We start from the raw sequence: 19654 nt of genomic DNA on the forward strand, positions 1-19654 counted from the left end.
ATAAATCAATAATGCAAGGAACAAATGATATGCTGGAAGACAATTTTGGCCTATGATGTCTTTTGTTTCCCATCTTTCCATGAAATTGCTAGGGAAAATGCTCCAGAGCTTTGGAGTTAAGGGCTACTAATATAGTAATGACATTCAGTTCTAATTTGCTCAATACAACTTACTTTGAACAGTTCCTACCATTTGTAATAGACTGAATGAGAACGAAAAACCGATATTTCTTTTCAAAAATGCAAAGTATGTTGAAATTTGGAATTAAATCCTGGCTAGGAAAACATTTTCTTAAAAAATTGAAAATTATATCATGTATTAGATATGGAGTTGCAGAAAATGGAAGCGGCAAGGATCCTGTTGCACAAATAGATAGTATATACTAGCTATAATCTTTGGCATGCAGCTGAACTGAGTTATCTACATTGTATTTGCATATTGTCTAAGTAACTTGTGTTTTTCCTTATTAAGAGATTTCCTTAACCGCATACAGAGGCATTAACTACTATAAAATTGCATAACTAGGCTCTTGCTCAGTACATTATGCAATGAGTTTATAATTTTAATATTGAATAATCTCCATTTTTGTCTACGTTTTTCATGACACCACTTCAGATGCTAGCCTTAATTTTTAAAGCACTGAATGGCCTAAATATTTGCAAGCTCATCTGTTTTGCTATGAACCTGATGGGTTCTTAACATCTATGAGAGGCCATTCTGAGATCTATTCCCTTGCAGCAATCCCCACCTAGGGAATATGAAAATAGTTTTTGGGAGTGTTTCCCAAAGAGTGAGTTCTAAATAATATTCTATGCTTAATTTCCAAAGCATCCTAAATATACCTAAGCCCATCATGTGTTTCCTCTAGTTTGTCATAGCCCATCTATGGTGAAAATGTTTTAGTTTGGAATGGCTCGGAGCTCATAAGGTGCACTTGAAGCTTAACCTTCCTCTGCTTCAATTAAACTATACCTGAGCACTGATAGCAGTCAGTTGATGCTAATGCCCAGCCCTGTCAACTTTAGTGCTGCTCTGTGAATCAACAAATGACCTGGGAAAGAGAAAAAAAACAGAACTGTGTTTCACTTTGACACCATTCTAGTTTGCCTTTTGGATGGTTTCAGCCAATATCAGGTGAATTGAACAAGCCTCCGTTTTCTTTTATCCATTGTCTTCAAACTGATCTCCATTGAGATGGACCGTGAAATGGAGCTGGGGCATTTCTAGCCCATGCCCCCAAAGTAACTCTGAAGCAAGGAGGCAAAACAATATCCTTTTTAGGTATTTGCACAGCATTATCATTATCAGTATTGTGCTGACAATGCCATGCACTGCCACAGGGACCCATTCAAAGACCACACATGGTTGGGTGGGTGAGGGATCTATGAAATGCATTCCATTTTGGAGCTTAATTTTGCCCTGTTCTTTTCAGTTTTCAGGAAGAGAATCCAAACCCATTGTTGTAAGTTAGCTTTTTCAAGTGCTGTTTCATTGCCACTATTATCTTAATGTTTTACATTACAATTATTGTGACATTTCTTAATTGTCAGTGTAAAAGTATTCTAAATAATAGTCAAATCACAGTTCAGTATACTGAAACATGTTTATAACTGCAATCTTCTGCAAAGTGACTTGAGTTTAAACAAAAGTTAGCATATTACAGTAAATTCCCAATGACAATTCCCAGTTATGAGACAAACTCGGAAATTTATCACAGAAGTTTCTTTTATCCATATCCGAGAACATTATTATCACTGAAATACAAATTGAAAGTATAGAAGAATATATGCCATTTTTGTTACCAGGCACAGTTTCCCTAAATTCTTATTAATACTACCTCATTTCTATTTTCTCAATAATCATAAATAAATAAAATATATGTTAAACCTGATCCAGCAGATTTAACATTTGTAACTAAGTGTACCAAACTATCATTTGCTACCACTTCTCAATAAGAACTTGAACACATTTTATACTCCATAATGTGACTGTCTCATTTTCTTTATGTTTAGCATTTTATGAACAGGAGACTAGAATATGATATGGTGTTAGTAAATTAATACTGTCAGAATTTCTCATTCTGTAGTGTCATTGATTTAATGTCACCAATATTAAATTTAAATTATTAATCACAGGAACAACACTTCTGAAAGTATACTGAAGAAAGACATTACATACTGTATATGTGAACAGATTTGTCTTGAGTTATATAGGTGAAAAAGTAAATTTACCATCAATCCTTGTATGACACTTGCAGGTCCGTGAAGCAAAGGAAAGCTGAAATAAGATCATAAGTACAGTTGTGGTTTCTATGAACCACTGCTTTGCTTAACGACTTTGTGGTTGCTAAACAAGGACTGCCTGAATAAGTAAATATTGCTATGCAGCTGAGAAGTAAAAGTCATAAGTGAGCAATTAAAATTCTTTTTTAAAATTTAAACATACATTGCTCCCTGATTCATCTGTTTTAAAATGTTTTATATTACAGTGCATTATTTTGTTTTCAATCAGATTGGATGTTGCCAGCAAGATATGCATACCTTACATTATATGTATCCAAAATATCCTATCTCATAACTGTTTAATTGAGAGTTTTTTGTACTTCCCAGTTATTCCCAGTTATTCCAATGTCAAAACAGAGACCAATTCATTTCTGGAGTCCAGAAGTCAATAATGTCACCCTCTATTACTTGTCCATTCACCAGCAAAGTGCATGTTTTTCTAGTCTACTTCTAAAGTGCCATTTCTGGTTTCACACCTCAGGCCCTTGTATCTGGACTGGAATGATATTGTGCAGTTTGCTGTGGGTTCACTCTACAGTGAGGAAATGCTTCTTGAATTGACTCAATATTTACTATCTTCTGTAACTGTTTGTAAAATTTCATTTCATCATGAATGCTGTAATAGCACAATGACTCAACTCTTTCCTTGTACTGTATATACAATAGAAGCATTATGATTCAAATCCTGGCAAAGGTGTTTTTAATTATTACTTTTCTTTCCTTGAACTTGTTACTTTTGTCTGTCTGTCTGTCTGTCTGTCTGTCTGTCTGTCTGTCTGTCTGTCTGTCTGTCTGTCTGTCTTTTCCTCCCTCACTCCATTGGTGAACCATGTCAACATTTTTCAGTCATCAGAAGGGTTTTATCATCAACTCCCCTCAGATTGTACCAGAGTAAAATGTTCCTGGTGTTTAGGTATATTGGGTTTTGTTAAGTATGCCATAGGAAGGCAGAGTACTTGTTGGATTAACCGGTAGTAAAGGTTGGGATCTGGCTAGATCCAGTTGATGCTTTGTATCTGCTACATGATATTTAAAGAGTTCTTTGGCCTAATCATATCCCTTGCTGAACAGAAAACCTGGAGAGAAGCCCAAAGACAAGATTTTAGTGCCTATTTCTGTGTAGAATGAAAATCTTCACATAGAGTTAATGGGGCAAGGCCAAGGGCGGGGGGGAAGTTAGTTTAAGCCAATAGTCGAGTATGGTCACTCACTCAGTAGAATAGAATAACAGAGTTGGAAGGGACCTTGGGGGTCTTCTAGTTCAACTGCCTGCTCAGGCAGGAAACCTATACCATTTCAGACAAAGTTTTGTCCAATCTCTTCTTAAAAACTTCCAGTGTTGGAACATTCACAACTTCAGGAGGCAAGTTGTTCCAGTGATTAATTGTTCTGTCAGGAAATTTATTAGTTCTAGGTTGCTTCTCTCCTTGATTAGTTTCCATCCATGACTTGACTCGCTCTTCTTTGTGGCAAGTGCTAAGATATTGGAACGCTACTATCATGTCACCCCTAGTCAATCTCTTCATTAAACTAGACATACCCAATTCCAGCACACATGTCCCATTTACACAAGCAGTGGGGATGCATGCCGGCCGCTCACACAAATGGAACTGCTCATATATGCTTCCTGGCCACTTGCATGGAACCATTCCTCCCCCCCCCTCCCGCCAGTCCACAAACACAGAAAGGTTGTGGAACTTTGCTTTAATAAACACAAAACTCAGAAGGAACCAAGGATTCTAAAATGATTCTAATTATGTATTATCTGGCAATCTGGTCTTCATTCCACATTTTTGTTGTCTTGATAGACAACCTCACAGGAGCTCCACCCAACATCTGAAATGGAATGTATAATTGAGAACTATGTTTTAATCTTTGTTTATTATTAAAGCAAAATCACAGTAGAAATCTAGTTTTCTGTAGTGTAAAATATTTGTGTACTGCTGTAGCAAGTTATATAGGCACAATATTTGGATGTGCTAAATTTCCCTGGCACTTTCAGCAGTTCAAATCAAACTGGACCAATTGCAAGTGTGAAATGGATACAAGAAATTGAACCGAATGGGCCCAAATCAGTTCAGAAAATTTTGAATGGTTTACCCACATGGACTCATGTGCTTTTATGGTCCTAATAGATATGAATAAGATGAGTATAATTTGGTGTTTATTTGGAAATTTTTAACCTCTGAATCAGATTGTTCTTCTAAATCAGTTCACTCTTCTGAAAGGAACTGAATTAAAATCTGCCTGCTGGGGCTAAAGAGAAAGTGGCTAATTTTAAAGGCAAGATTTGTTCTGGGGATTAAAAAAAAATTCTTTACAAAGCTTCTTTAGAACTGCAAGTACTCAATCTAATAACGGTTAATTATTTATAATGACATATCATCCCCATTAGAACAGCAATTGCACTGCCATGTATTTAATATCATGTCAGCATACCCACCCAATTACATAGGAGCCTTAGAAATATATTCAGTCAAAAGCAGCATTTAATTTTCTTCTCTAAAATAGGAATGCATGAAAAATACAATTCATCATAATGTTTAGATAAATATACCACTTTCATAACTGCCTAGTATATTGAACAACCAAACCTGCATTGAATTTACATGGGATTGCCAATTTGCTTGCCATTACTAAGACAAGAGTTGCTACTTGTTTTCTCTTTTATTTCAAATATGGATGCTGCATTTCAAGCCAAAAATAAAGCCATCAATCTGGCTTGCTGTCAATTGATTGGAAGAGGAAGACCATAAATTTGGCAAAGAACTAGCCTAATTGTAAAGCGGCCAGCCAACATCAAGATTTGTCAATCCCAGGACTCTGAATTTGACTCTGAAGAAGCTGTTCCAGGTCAACCAGTGGAATTTCAACCTCAGGAAACACAAGTCAGGAATCACCCAAGGCTGATCAAACACTATTGAAACAGATGGAACAGTGAAATTATGATATACAGTTTCCAAGCCCTCAGACTTGGAGACTAGAGCGGAGAGCAGAGCAAAGATATTCAGTGAGGCTCCTTGCAAGCAAGGAAGTAAAACTCTTAATTAGAAGTATTTGGCTGCAGCCGGATTTAAGAGGCAGCCCTGATTCATCAATGGATTTGCCCATGGACTAAAGCAAGGCTTAGCAATTGAAACATTTTTGATAGATTAAATGTGACAGAGAAGTTCTATTTGTAGAATGTCATAACAAATTGCATAATAAGGAAAGTCAAAGAATCAAGGGCGGATTAAAGTTATCTCTTCCTGAACAGGAAAATTATTGAGGAGTAGAAACCTATAACCAGTGTTTTGTTTGTATTTATTAGGTGCATATCTGTTAGCAAATGTTTAAAGTGAAATCAATTATAAAAAAAAGTGTGGAATGCATTTTACACATATTTTCATAAATGAATAGAAGAGATTCAAATATAGTTTTATATTTTGGTAAAAATAGGGATAGAGGGACTATGGCCATTTCTCTCTTTTAGCTGACATATAAATAGTGGAAAAATGGTGTATTGCAAAACAAAGCATTCATCTCTAATAAATCCCATAGACATTCCTAGAAAATGAAAAATGATAGGTGGTTGCAGCTCAGTTTCTTTTAGTATGTATGAAAGTGTCCAGAGAAAAAGTTGGATGGTGATGCCACATTGTAGAAGGGTTGTTTTGTTTGTGTGCCTTCAAGTCAGTGTTGATTTTTGAAAACTATCTGGGCTAGCTCCTACATGTTTTCTTGACAAGATTTTTTGGAGTTGGTTAGCCCTTCTTCCTAGGATTGAGAGAGGGGGACTAGCTCAAAATCATAAGTCTATGCTAAAGGAAGGACTAGAACTCATGGCTGCCTGGTTTTTAGCTTGGTGTCTTAACCATTACACCAAACTGGTTCACTTGTAAAAGCTGAGAAGTCTGAAACCAAGCAACTCCCCCAGTTTGTCTTCTGATAAATTCCTCTATGAATAGATAATCTCCTGTAGTGGCCATGAAATGCTGTCAAAATAGAAAAGTGACCTTAAAATCTTGTCCAGTATATCTCTTACCCTTTTCATATGACACAACACATTGTGCCATTGTACAATGAAGCTATAAACAAGATTGTACTCCAAGAATCCTTTCACGCTACACAAAGGTCAGAAGCATTGTTCACTGCCACAGTTCTCTACATTTTATTCTATTTCCATTCAGATAAAAAGGAATGTTATGCTAATTTTTTAAAATGTGCTTCAGAAGAACCAGACAAATAAACAGATTTGGCATAATAGAAGGAAGTCTTGTTAGAAGAACTCTGTGAGATTGACTTTTAAAGAATTTTTTTGAAGCTGCTTTTGGACTTTTTCCCTATGACCACTCCAACAGAATACTTTCAAAATGGCAACTTTCAAAAACACTGAATATTTTTACAAATTTAGAAATCAGTCTAGGGATAAGGACCATATATAAACATCAGGACTACTTCTGTTTAGTTTTGTGCTTTCCTCTCTCTACTTATCCATTGGAGTTTGGAATAAAGAATGTTATCAATATTAAAAAATGAATGGCAATTGGACAAGTTCTTCAGGAAAATATTTAAAAAAAATCTAAAAGACTAGAATAAGCAATTTTTATTTAAGCGATTTTATTGTATACTATGCCAATCCTATTTCTGCAACATATTGATTGTATTTGTACAACTTTGCCAGCCCTTGAGCTAACCAGATGTTACTTACTTAAATTTCCATCATTTTGCACAAGAAATCTACTTAATTATGCCTTCAAGATGTTCAACAAAAACTACTGTATTAGAACACTACATTTCATTTAATGTGTTGCTCTATCAACTATTTGAATTCCAACTTTATACCAAATATAATAAAATGCATCCTATTAAATCCAAAGTTTTATCATGTCAATAGCTGAAGAATCAAAGAGTGACTTATTTGAAAGAATGTGCAGTCCAGAGCCACTGTCCTTTATTCCAGGATTTCATCTCAGGGTATGGGGTTTTCATTCTTCAAATGTCATCACTATTAAAGAGATACATTAATTTCCAAGCCAACAAATATGATTAATATCAAAGCTTCATTCCTGTTCTTTTAATTTGTCTAGGTTTTAAAAAATGTAGCTCTATAAACTGCAAACTTTCATTTGAGTAATTGTGATTAAAACCAACCAACCATCTTCTAGCTTACACTACATAAAATGTTATTGAAATTTTGGAAACAGGTAGATCTACTTTAGCATTATTTTGGTTATTATAATTCAGATGTATGTGTGTGCAAGGCGCACAAATAGGTGCACTTACACATTATAAACCTAAGAATTTAAAGCTTGCCAGAGTGACTGAGTAAATGTTAAAATTTCCATATGATAGTTTCTGTGCATTTTAATGCATTCTACAGTATTTGAGGATCTGCCAATCTATCTGAATTTATTTTGAATGGCAGCACATCTGCCAAATGTCTTGGTTGATTTACTCTATGGACAACGTTTAATTAGCATTCAGTATATGCATCTGCAGACAAGATTAACTGACAGTATCCATTGGGTACAAAAAATATTTTTGGCTTTAAATCTTCAATGATAATACAATTAATTCATATTATTGGACACGTGTGCTAACATTAATATTTACACAATAGAAGTAGTGCTCCCTATTAAAAATCATTATTAATTGCTTGGTGTTAGATTGAGAAATAATGTCAGAGATTATTTTTTTTCTAACATGCATATAAAACACAATGAACCCTCAGTTTAATAACCATTTGGGGGAGGGTGTGCCCATTACTATGTGTATTACATTAAGTACATCCTTTGCATCAACTACATAATTTGCATCTGATGTATTCACACACTTAGTATTATGCAAATGATGCAAACTGAGGGAAATAATGCAAATTCCTTAATTTATGGGTGATATCTGAATAGAAAATTGTGAACTATGGAGAATCTTCTAAATTGATTTGTAGTAAATGAATAGCACTGGAGCAACTAAAAAAATAGATATAGACATTGAAAAAACATTAGGGGTGCTACCTGGTAATCTGGAAAATTGGGAAGGGTGTGTTTTTTTTAGATAGCAAATGATACCAGAAAGAAATCTGGGTAGACAGATAGACACTAATAACTCCAGAATATCCTTAAAAAAAGAGAGATTCAGAAAATCCAGAGTAATACAATAATAACGTCCAGTAACAAAATTAGCTCTGACTTGCCCCAACGAGTGCCTTTTTATTTATTTGGTTTAAATGTTAGGATACATTTAAAAACAGTTAAACAGAAAAATAAATTAAATGAAATAGAAAAAAATGGAACAATATAAGTTTTACATTTATGCAAAAAAGTTGGGCTGTAGCAGTACATTTATTTAAAAGCAAATATGTTAAATTTCTTGGTTGAACTGACTTTTCAAACTGAGTCAAAAAATTATTTTGAAAATTTAAGTCAGATACTGTCAACTTGGATGATATGAACATTTCTATGGGTGTGCAGAAATGATTTCCCCCAATGGATATGGAAATCCATATTGAATTAACCCTATTATTCAATTTGAACATCCAAAGGTATGTATTTGCAAGTGAGATCATTAATAATGTGCTGCTATTAGAGCCAGATAAATCCCAATTTGTCAAATTATGCTAGGTTACAACCTAATTTATAGAGAATTACTAGTGTCATAAGACTTGATTTGGAAAGCATCATTAGTGAAAATATTTGATAACATAAGCTGGGTTAATGTGAAAATGTGAGTTATACCCTAAGAATAGCAGAGAAAATGAACATCAGGAAGTTTTATCAATAAAGACATAAAATGGTTCTCAACAATTCAACAATGGGCATATAGAATTGAAAAGAATTGAAAAGTTATTCCTAGCTATCAGAAAGCATTTTATCATGTCTTGCTGGAAAAACATTGCAAAACTGGGTTGTAGTTAAATGGCTTAATGTTTACTTGTCAATGATCCATGATGTAAAGCTTTAGTCTAGTATGGTATGAGATGGCAGTCAGGATGAGAAACATGGTGATGGATGGAATTTATGGCTATGGAATAACTCCTATTCAAGAATGCTGCTGTCTCAGTCTTAAAACACCCACCCACAAGTAAGTACATGCAACATTTCAAATCAAGGCAGCACTAATGATTATTTTCTTCTGCAGGTACAAAAAGAAACATGTGCTGTCAGCAAAAGAGTTGCTATTTCTCAGAGTAGGTGAAGGCAATATGTTGTGAGGAGAAATTCACTTCTCAGCTATAAACAAGATTTATTCCAAATTGTTTTCTCACAGAAACTTATTCTTACTTCCAATTTGTAATGTTTATAGTTTCTGAAAATGTCTGCTATGATATCTCTATTAGAAATGTTGTTTGAAAATGATAGCCCTGATTCCAGCAGGGAGATATTAATTTTCTGTTAGTTCTAGAATTCAGAGAATAAATCCTGCCATTTTTCAAACTAAATATTGAACACACTGCACCAAAAAATTACTTTCATCTAATTGTGCATTAGTGGCAGATTGCCTTGACAATTTCAGTTTAGTGAATAGATTACACCAAACCAACCATATTGTCAGACATGTTAATCAAGTCAAATATGAAAATGCAGTTATTTTACATTGATTGTTCCTAGATAAATTAATATTCCCCTTCATGGATTACTGCCTTGTTGTGGTGAAGGGGCTTGCATAATTCAATGACGCTATGAGCTATGCTGTGCAGGGCCACCCAAGACGGACAGATCATAGCAGAGAGTTCTGACAAAATGTGATCCACTCGAGAAAGAAATGGCAACCCACTCCAGTATCTTTGCCATGAAAACCCCATGGACAGTGCCAAAAGGCAGATGGTAGAGGACAGGAAGACCTGGAGGAACGTTGTCCATGGGGTCGCAATGGGTCGGACACGACTCCACAACTAACAACAACAAAATTAATATTCCCCCATGCACTTTTTAGTGAGGAACAATTTACCACAAAAAAGAATAAAGCACCCTATCAGTATTTGTGAATAAATGCCACTGCTTCTTTCTACTTTGCATATTTAGGGAATACTATAACTTTATTAATGTATATCAAAAGAAAGCATGAAGTATAATGTATAGTCAGGTTTCTTAATTACAAAAGTGAAAATTATATATTTGTTTATTTTTACAATTTATCATTGTATGTAAGAAAACTGTTTCTTCCAAAAGTTTAAGATGGCCTTTGTATCTGACATTTGTCCTCTTTACCTTTGCATATTCACAATAACATATAGAAAAATTAAAAGAAGTAACTCAGCCAAGGTATTTTATAAAAATTTGAATCTGGGACTTTCTGGTTCTAACAGGTCACATTAACTACTATCCCACTTGACTAATTCTTATAGAGGCAGTCCTTGACATACGACTATTCGATTAACAACCATTTAAAATTATAACGTTCTTGAAAAAAGTAACTTACAACTGGTCCTTGCACTTAAAACAAACTTTGAAGCATCCTCTGATTATGTGATCAAAATCTGGGCCCTTGGCACGTATTCACAATGGGTTCAGGATCCTGAGGTCTTGTGAACACCATTTCTGACCTTCCCAAGGGTCTTACAACAAGCAAAGTAAATGGGGGAAACCTGGATTTGCCTAATGACTGCATGATTTGCTTAACGACTGTGTCAAAAAGATTGTAAAATAGAGCATGAATCACTTAATGGTCATTTTGCTTAGTGACAGAAGTTGTGGTCCCAGTTATGGTTATAAGTTGGGGACCAACTGCCTGCCTGTCCCAGATTTAAAGTCCTATGTTTCTATTAAGATACAAAAGATTTTAAAGCTATCTAGTATATTTAGAAAAATATTTTCTAATTTTTTTTCACAAGCTTAACTTATCCTATTCTTTTTTATTTTTTTTCTAGATGTACATCCAGACAACAACTCTTACAGTGTCCTTAAGTTTAAGTGCTTCTGTCTCTTTGGGCATGCTCTACATCCCCAAGGTTTATATTATCATTTTTCATCCAGAACAAAATGTGCAAAAAAGGAAGAGGAGTTTCAAGGCTGTTGTCACTGCAGCCACAATGCAAAGCAAGCTGATCCAAAAGGGAAATGACAGACCAAATGGCGAGGTCAAAACGGAACTTTGTGAAAGTCTTGAAACCAACAGTAAGTCATCAGTAGACTTAACCATGGTCAAGAGTGGCAGCAGTTCCTAATAGATGTACGTTCACAGGAATGCTTCATAAATCAATATTTTTCTATCTTGGCTTGCCATGCATGAACCAGACATGTGTCAAAATTCATTGGTCATTTTGTTAAGAAGGTTTGAAAAAAGCAAATGTGTCTATGAACTGATATATTTAATATCTGTGCATTATTTGTTACATAATTTAGCTTTGAGTAATAGGATTGACTTAAGATTTCAGTATTACTTTAATTAATTAAACAAGTAGTCCCTGTTTAGCAGCCACCTCATTTAGCAATTTATTTGCAGATACAATGAACAGTAAAAAGTAACTTTACAACCAATCCTCCTATATAAGATCTTTACAAGTCTGTAAAGCAAAGGAAAGCTGAAGTAAGATAGCACAGTTATGGTTTCACTTAGCAATCATTTTGTTTAATGAATTGCCTAATGCTAAATGAGGACTCCATGTACTATTCATACAGCTAACTATTGCACCTATATAAATATATTTGCATATTGTTAAATATTATATCACCAATATATGTAATAATGGAAATTTGAAATTAATACTATATCCAGATAAATATCTTATTCATTCGCTTTTTAAATTTCTGATAAGCTTCAATATGTTATCTCCCAAATACTTCTTCTTTTACCTTATCAGATTTAAGGAATGCCATGGACAAAACTAGGTACAGAGAGATATTTCATGTTGGTTTGGTTTTCCTAATGACAAAGAAGAGCTTTTATAAAACAAAAAGGTTTATTAAGTGGGCAATGGCAATTCCATTTATAATATTTTACCATGTGTGTATGGAGTCATTTCATATGCAAATCATTAAAAAACTTGCCTACAACTTACATGGGAACGATAAAATTAAATTTACAAGTTAGCAGAATTTTATACAGCTAAATGACTAGAAATTGGATTTTGATAGCTTTAAAAGAATAAATTGCTTATATTATTTTATCTTCATTTATATATTTATTATACAAGCAAACATGCAAATACAAAAAGAATATAGGACTGGCCCTTGAATTTTGACACATCTCTAAACAATGTTTTCCTGTAGTCTAATGATTGCATCAAATGGCAGCATGTTGTCATGGCATGTTATACTAAATTTATACTTCTGTTATTTGTTTATATATTCTTATATACTTAAAAGGGAAATTGATTTGAGCAAAGTTGACAAGCCTTACGCAAAAACTGAATTTCCTTATGAATACAGAAATTTCAATTTTGTGTTTCCCTTGCTCATGCAAGAAGTTTCTGTACCATGTTTATTGAAACCATTCCAGGATGTAGAGACAATTTTCATTTAGACTGTTAAAAGATTTATAAAGCTTTTCTTGAACCAGAAACTACAGATTATGTGAATATTTGCTTCATTTCTTGGGTTTTGTGTCAAGTTGGAATTCTCACAACTGTCTTAACTTCACAAAAACTGATAAAACATACATTTAAAAAAAAAAAAAAAATCTACAGATTTCCAATAGCATGGTATCTACTTCAAACTTCCTCCAGGTTATTGAGCTCTCTCAATCAAATGGTGGGACTCAGAATTGTCACCACATTTTCAAAAGATATCCTTCTTTTTCCCCCTAAAATATTTTGTGGAAACTTTTTAGAGACATACTTACCATGGACTATCTTCGAAGTCATTTTAAAAACTATCTATAATAGCACCTAGATTACTTTAAAGAAAATATTCCTTCTTGCTAACAGTTGGTGACCCTTAGCTATCAAATTACTTTTCCAGTGACAGTTATGACACATTAATTTAAGTACAAGGACATCATTTCAGAATATGTCTCTGTTGCAGAGAAAAGAAGCAAGGCCTGATCCTGAAGCATACTATTTCACTGAGACTTCACTTACAAGTATGTAGCTTGTAATTTACTTGAACCAATAACAATAATAATCACAATATTTTCCCAATAGAGTATGCTTTGAAATTAATTTTAAAACTCTCATCTTTCTTTCATAAAATAATTATTCAGACATAAGGTTTAAATTGTCTCCAGTGTTCTTTCCTATTATATTACACATCTATAACTATTATATTATATAAATATAATTATTGTTGTTATTACAGGGTGCTATCCTAGCATATCAACCAGAGATACATATACAACTGTGAATTATGGCTATATCAATTATTTGTGGCTGACAATGAGCCAATTATAGCAGATCCTTCCATATTTGTGAAGAATCTGTGAGCTAGAAATTTACGCTTGATGCCATTCTTCTTAATATTGAGCCTACCATGATTCCAAGCATGGGATCAATACTGTAATCATTATGCCATCAATAGTATCTCTAAATATTTCTATGTGTTCTAAAAGCTTTTAAAGCTGAACTGGGAAAGAGCAACAGTTTGTAATCATGAATGCAATATTGGTCTGATCCATCAATGTTGAATTATATTTTGAAGTATGTGAAGGACTTGAGCAAATCAGCAATAATGTCTGTAACCATCAGGATCCTACATTCCATTCAGCCTCTAGTATATTTAAAGTTGTAGCTGTTGTTTTTAAAACACGGGGAACTCTGTTATTGAGCAAGGATAGATAACTCAATAAACTCAATCAATCAATCAATCAACCAACAAGCCAATCAATCAATCAATCAATCAATCAATCAATCTTTCCCTCCAGCAGGAGAAATCTACTGGGGGATGCATCAAATGCAAAGGATTCTTGGGGATGAAACAAAAGTTGGCTAATTATATTTAAGACCTGCCATTGTTTGTTTTTGTGGCATCCTAAGTGTTTCTTTTTCTTTCTTTATCCATCTTAGGCTGGATAGATAAAAGGGATAAATTAGAATAGATTGTAAAGGATTTCATAAGAATTAGTTAATAACCAGGGAAAAATAATATTTAGATTTTCATGCATTCCATTTCTTGGGAATAAACCTCTATGAGAATAATAAGATCTCTGTCTAAAAACACCGGAGTGTGTTTGGGGAGAGGATAAAAAAAAAAGATGCCATAGCAATACTGTGATGGAAATCCCATTAGTTTATTATTATTATTATTAATTTATTATTAATTTAATTTATATACCGCCCTTCTCCCGCAGGACTCAGGGCGGTGCACAGCATATTAAAACAAGTACAAATACAAAATACAAATACTTATTTACCCTGATTTTAAGCTTCCACTTATTCAGATTCATAATATCTGTTGGCAGAATTGTGAATGAAGATTAGAATTTTTTTTTCTTAAAATGATGTCACTGCAATGAGAATGCAAGTTTGTCAGACTATTGGTAGTGAAACCTGAAACTATAAAAAGGAGAAGTCCTTGCTCACTCTCTTTGTATACACATATAAAGACAGTCAACTCTATATAAATGCATGTCCTTATATAAGGATATATATGTAATTCACTTTATCTAAACAAATGGAACAAGTTATCCTTTCTTTTAGCAAAAGAAGAAGGTATTTCTTTTAATATATGCTACTTATTGAAATCTTAGTTGCAAATGCTTGACAGAAATACAGAAAAAATGACTATTTAGAAATATATATATAAAAATATAAATCTACCAAAACCCACTGATCTCCGGGATAGTAAAACTTTTTTATTAACTTAGCTTTTGTCAATCCACTGTTGACGTTGTCAGAGTATGAGCTAGTAGCAGGAAACACTCGTTACTTTTATAGCTATGCGGATATTAATGATCTAGTCATGGAGCGTGTAATCGGTATACCCGGCCCACGTTCCCCCATAATTGGCTGCATCAATCGTGGTTTCTCCACTGTAGCCGGTATCCACTTCGGATCTGGTGCTTTTCCCTCCCCCCCACCTCACCTGCTGGTCGTGTCTATTCTGTGGTGCGCAGCTGTTCGATGTTGTTGCCAGATCACCGCTGTTGCTATTCTGTCTGGCTGTGCTGTCAGCCTGCCATGCAGCCATGTCTGCTGATGATCCTCCCATTGTGTGCCTTGCCCCAGTCATGTTGTCCTTCTCTTGGTCCTGTGCTGGGTTCTGTTCATGCTTCCATCTCCCCATCCGTTGTGACACCCTGCTGCTTCATGGGCAAACAACCCAGGTCTCCTGCACCTCTGTTCACCTGGCATGGAGGTGGTAAGAAATTCACCTGCCAGAGAAAGGCCGAGGCACTCCAGCGAAAAACAGAGAACTTAAGGGTCTTGGACAATCAAAGGAGTGGTAACAAACTTGTACACAACCTATCATCTAAGACACTCACCAACAAACAATCCTTGGTCCTACAACAGGACATTGGCTTTAACTTAATGGATGCAAAACCCATTGATTTTTCTGTGGCCTTAGAATCAACAATTCACCACATCGAGGCCAACGACAAGACTAAAAATTCCATCAGGCAGCATGTAACAGGGCTTCTCATTAACCACAGGCAAAACCACATCCTATCAGTATCAGAAAGAATGACCCTTGAAGAACTTCGGAAGGATAGCTCAATTACCATCTTGCCAGCTGACAAAGGCAGGGTGACCATGGTTATGGACAAGCCTGAATATGATTGCAAGATCCACGCCCTGCTGGATGATGAGAGTGCATATTGGGTCGTTAACAAAGATCCAATGACGTCACTCAGAAATCAACTTAGCAAAATAGCAGATAGACTCAGGAGGCAAAATAAAATTCACAAGGATCATTTCAAAGCAATTTGACTCAGGGACACAGCCATGGCATGGTTTTATGGATTACCCAAGATTCACAAAGCAGAGGTCCCATTATGACCCATTGTGTCATTCAGGGGTACCCCAACCTTTGGGCCTGGCTAAATGGCTGAGTGGGTGGCTCCAGTATCTGGTTGAAGACACCACGACCATGATAAAATCCTCAGAGGAGTTCCTAGAAAGGCTACAATCGGTAAGGGTGAAGGATGATGAAATTATGATATCTTTTGACCTCCCTGTTTCCATGATAAGGGGCCTATTATAGAATGAGGGGCCATGGCATGCCAACTTGTCCAGCATGGAAGACCTCATCCAATTGTTAAATCTTTGCCTCAAGACCTATTTCATATTTCATGACACCATATATGAATAAATAAAGCGCACACCTATGAGGTCCCCATTTCAGAAGTCATTGCTGAAGCCGTTCTGCAAGAACTAGAACACAAAGCAATGGTTGACTATCAACCCAATTTTTGGGCCAGATATGTCGATGACACATTTGCCGCCATCAAACACTGTTGGTTTATTCGGACATTCAATTCACGGCAAAAGAGGAAACCAACAACACCTTGGCTTTTTTGGATGTGCTGGTTAGTTGCCAACCCGATGGCATCCTTTCTACTGCTATCTATCATAAGGTCACACACACGGACTGGATTCTACACAATGAGAGCAATCACCCTATTGCACATAAGATTAGTTGCATCCAAACGTTGTTCAATAGGGTGAATACTCATTGCAGCACAAGGGCAGCAAAAATTAAGGAACTGGCATATCTCCATAGTATACGCAGACAGAATGGGTACTCAACGGACTTTATTCGATGCTGTCGTAAATGTCAGGAACCACCATTGATCCATGATAGACCAATGACTGGTGCTTGGGTCACCCTCCCCTTCATCAATGGCGTATCTGAAGCAACTGCACGGATACTTCTGGACCATGGTATTAGTGTGGCATACAGGCCCAGCCAGACCCTGCACACGAAAATAATGCACCCAAAGGAACCACTATCCAAAGGTGACATGTCAGCTGTAATCTATAGAATCAATTGCAACGATTGTCATTGCAATTACGTTGGAGAAACGGCAAAATGCGTCCGCACAAGAGTGCATGAGCATGAACTAGCGGTTAAATGGCATGAACAGCATTCCCAGGTATGGGCGCATATGGCTCAGAGGGAGCATACATTCAATTTTTCTGTGGCTGAGGTCATCACCCAGGACTCCATGAAAGGTGGCCGGTTATTAAAAGAAGCATGGCTGTCCAATCGATACTCCATCAATCGACACATGGAACTGCTTCCAGCATATCAAACATTGAGAAGACATGAACAGCGGCACAGAGGATTGGGTCGGGCAAATTTCTTACCACCTCCATGTCGGGTGAATAGGGGCACGGGAGACCTGAGTTGTTTGCCTATGAAGTGGCAGGGTGTCGCAACGGATGGTGACATGGAAGCATGAACAGAACCCATCACAGGACCAAGAGAAGGACAACAGGACAACATGACTGGGGCAAGGCACACGATGGGAGGATCGTCGGCAGACATGGATGCACGGCAGGCTGACAGCACAGCCGGATAGAATAGCAACAGGGGTGATCCGGCAACAACGCCGAACAGCTGTGCATCACAGGATAGACATGACCAGCAGGCGGGGTGGGTGGGGGAGGGAAAAGCACCAGATCCGAAGTGGATACCGGCTAGGATGGTGAAACCATGATTGATGCAGCCAGTTATGGGGGAATGTGGGGCAGGTAGACCGGTTAAGTGCTCCATGACTAGATCATTAATATCCACATAGCTATAAAAGTAATGAATGTTTCCTGCTACTAGCTCATATTCTGATGACGTCAACAGTGGATTGACGAAAGTTAAGTTATTAAAAAGGTTTTACTATCCCGTAGATCAGTGGTTTTTGGTAGATTTTAAAATGAATATACTTGGGATTCAAGTTTTTAAAATGATTAAGGATATATATACCTAAGAGAAAAGTAATGGAAACAAGAAATAAGTGAAAATTGGAGAATACTGATTATTTTTTATATTATTTTTAAATCATAAAATACTGTTCACAAGAATATAGATAAATTTTGTATGTAAATTCCACTGTTAATTTAGGCTTCTTATTCAACTAAGGAGGCACAGATTAAGTTATAGGGGCTGTTATAACTTCAGCATGTTTAAAGTCATGATATAGTTATGGTTCTGGTTGCCAAAAGTCATAAAATTTGTATTCCATAAATTGGAGGCTATGGTATACCATGGCCAAAAGTATAAATTCTAGGATTAAAATAGGATTTTAATGTCTCCTTTGGGGGAGGTACATGCCAAAGTCTATTCTAGAGAAGCCCTTCCTTTGTAGATGGTAAATGAAATTCTCTTACAGAATGGATAAAAACAGGACCTTTTGGAAAATCCTAATGCAGCCTAGACATTATGGAGAAACCTAGAATGTAACTCTTCTTTTTAAAATGTCAGATTGGTGTTAGGCATCTATGTGTATAAATATAGAGAAAACTCAGTCCAAATGTGTTTTTACTTATAAACAGAAATTCTATTTATAAAATGTATATATAATTAAGGGAAAAGTATCATACCATAAGTTGCATGAATTTCAATTTTGATGAAATCATGCCTACTAATAAGGATGTTACATTCATGTGTGTTTATAACTAACCTAACATTCATTTTCGTGGGTGGTATTATTGTACCTTGCCTTCTTAGAGAAATAGAAGCTATTAAAGTTGACGGTGTTTCCCCAGGCCTTATGGATGAGGAATTCTGGAAGTTGAAATCTACCTATATTTAAATCACTAAAGTTTAGAGATGCTGACTTAAAAGCTTAAAGCTGCCCATTCTTCCTATCACATTCCCTTCTCCAGCTCTCCCTATAACTCAAATTGGTATCTAAATCAGATTATTTCGCCCTACTGCACTGTATAGATGCATGAAAATTGTGTTCAGTTTATGGGTTTGATTGCTTCTTACTAAGTTTAATGCATGAATACAGAATTAATAGATGTTTGTGTTTCTTTGGATATTGCGATGCAGTTGTTGCCTTATAAAAACCATACATTTGAAAATAAATATACTGAAGTAGAAAGGCATGGAAAAGTATTGCATATGAATGTAGAAATGGAATAGAACTGATTTGTGCAGGAACTATACTAGGCTGATCAATTGTATTTTTATAGCATTATATCACTTTTTCTAGAAGCAGACCATGCCAATAAAATATAGCTGGTTTTCCACAATAAAGGAAATAATGTTTGTTATTTTAAAGCCATTCTGGTATTATTATAATGTGGAATATTAACATTCTTAAACTTGATAAAGAGGGAGGTATTAAAAATAGCCCTCATTTAACAACAGATAACAAATTTTAGTTTTTACTAAATTATAGGTTATATTAAAAGAAATTGTTCATTTTCTTTGAGGATCTTCATTAAAGCACCTGGAGGGCTTGTAGTATGCAATTTTCTTTGAAATGTAAATGATTACGCAAAGCCAGATAATTAAACAGAAATATCTTTAATCAATTGAAAGCATAAATCATATAATTTTCTGGAAGGAAGA

At 35.4% G+C, this 19654-nt stretch overlaps 1 protein-coding gene across 1 annotated transcript in view; it reads left to right on the top strand.

Annotated features, from left to right (window-relative positions):
* The window catches only part of LOC107286328 (metabotropic glutamate receptor 8), a 447549-nt gene extending 436122 nt beyond the window's left edge, over positions 1-11427 (top strand). The window contains exon 9 of the mRNA XM_015814679.1: positions 11131-11427. Within this exon, the coding sequence (XP_015670165.1) occupies positions 11131-11427 (297 nt within the window). The remainder of the gene's footprint in view (positions 1-11130) is intronic.
* Positions 11428-19654: the final 8227 nt, after the last annotated feature.

Source organism: Protobothrops mucrosquamatus, unplaced genomic scaffold (assembly GCF_001527695.2).
Source record: "Protobothrops mucrosquamatus isolate PMUCROS unplaced genomic scaffold, P.Mucros_1.0 scaffold275, whole genome shotgun sequence".
Taxonomy (NCBI): domain Eukaryota; kingdom Metazoa; phylum Chordata; class Lepidosauria; order Squamata; family Viperidae; genus Protobothrops; species Protobothrops mucrosquamatus.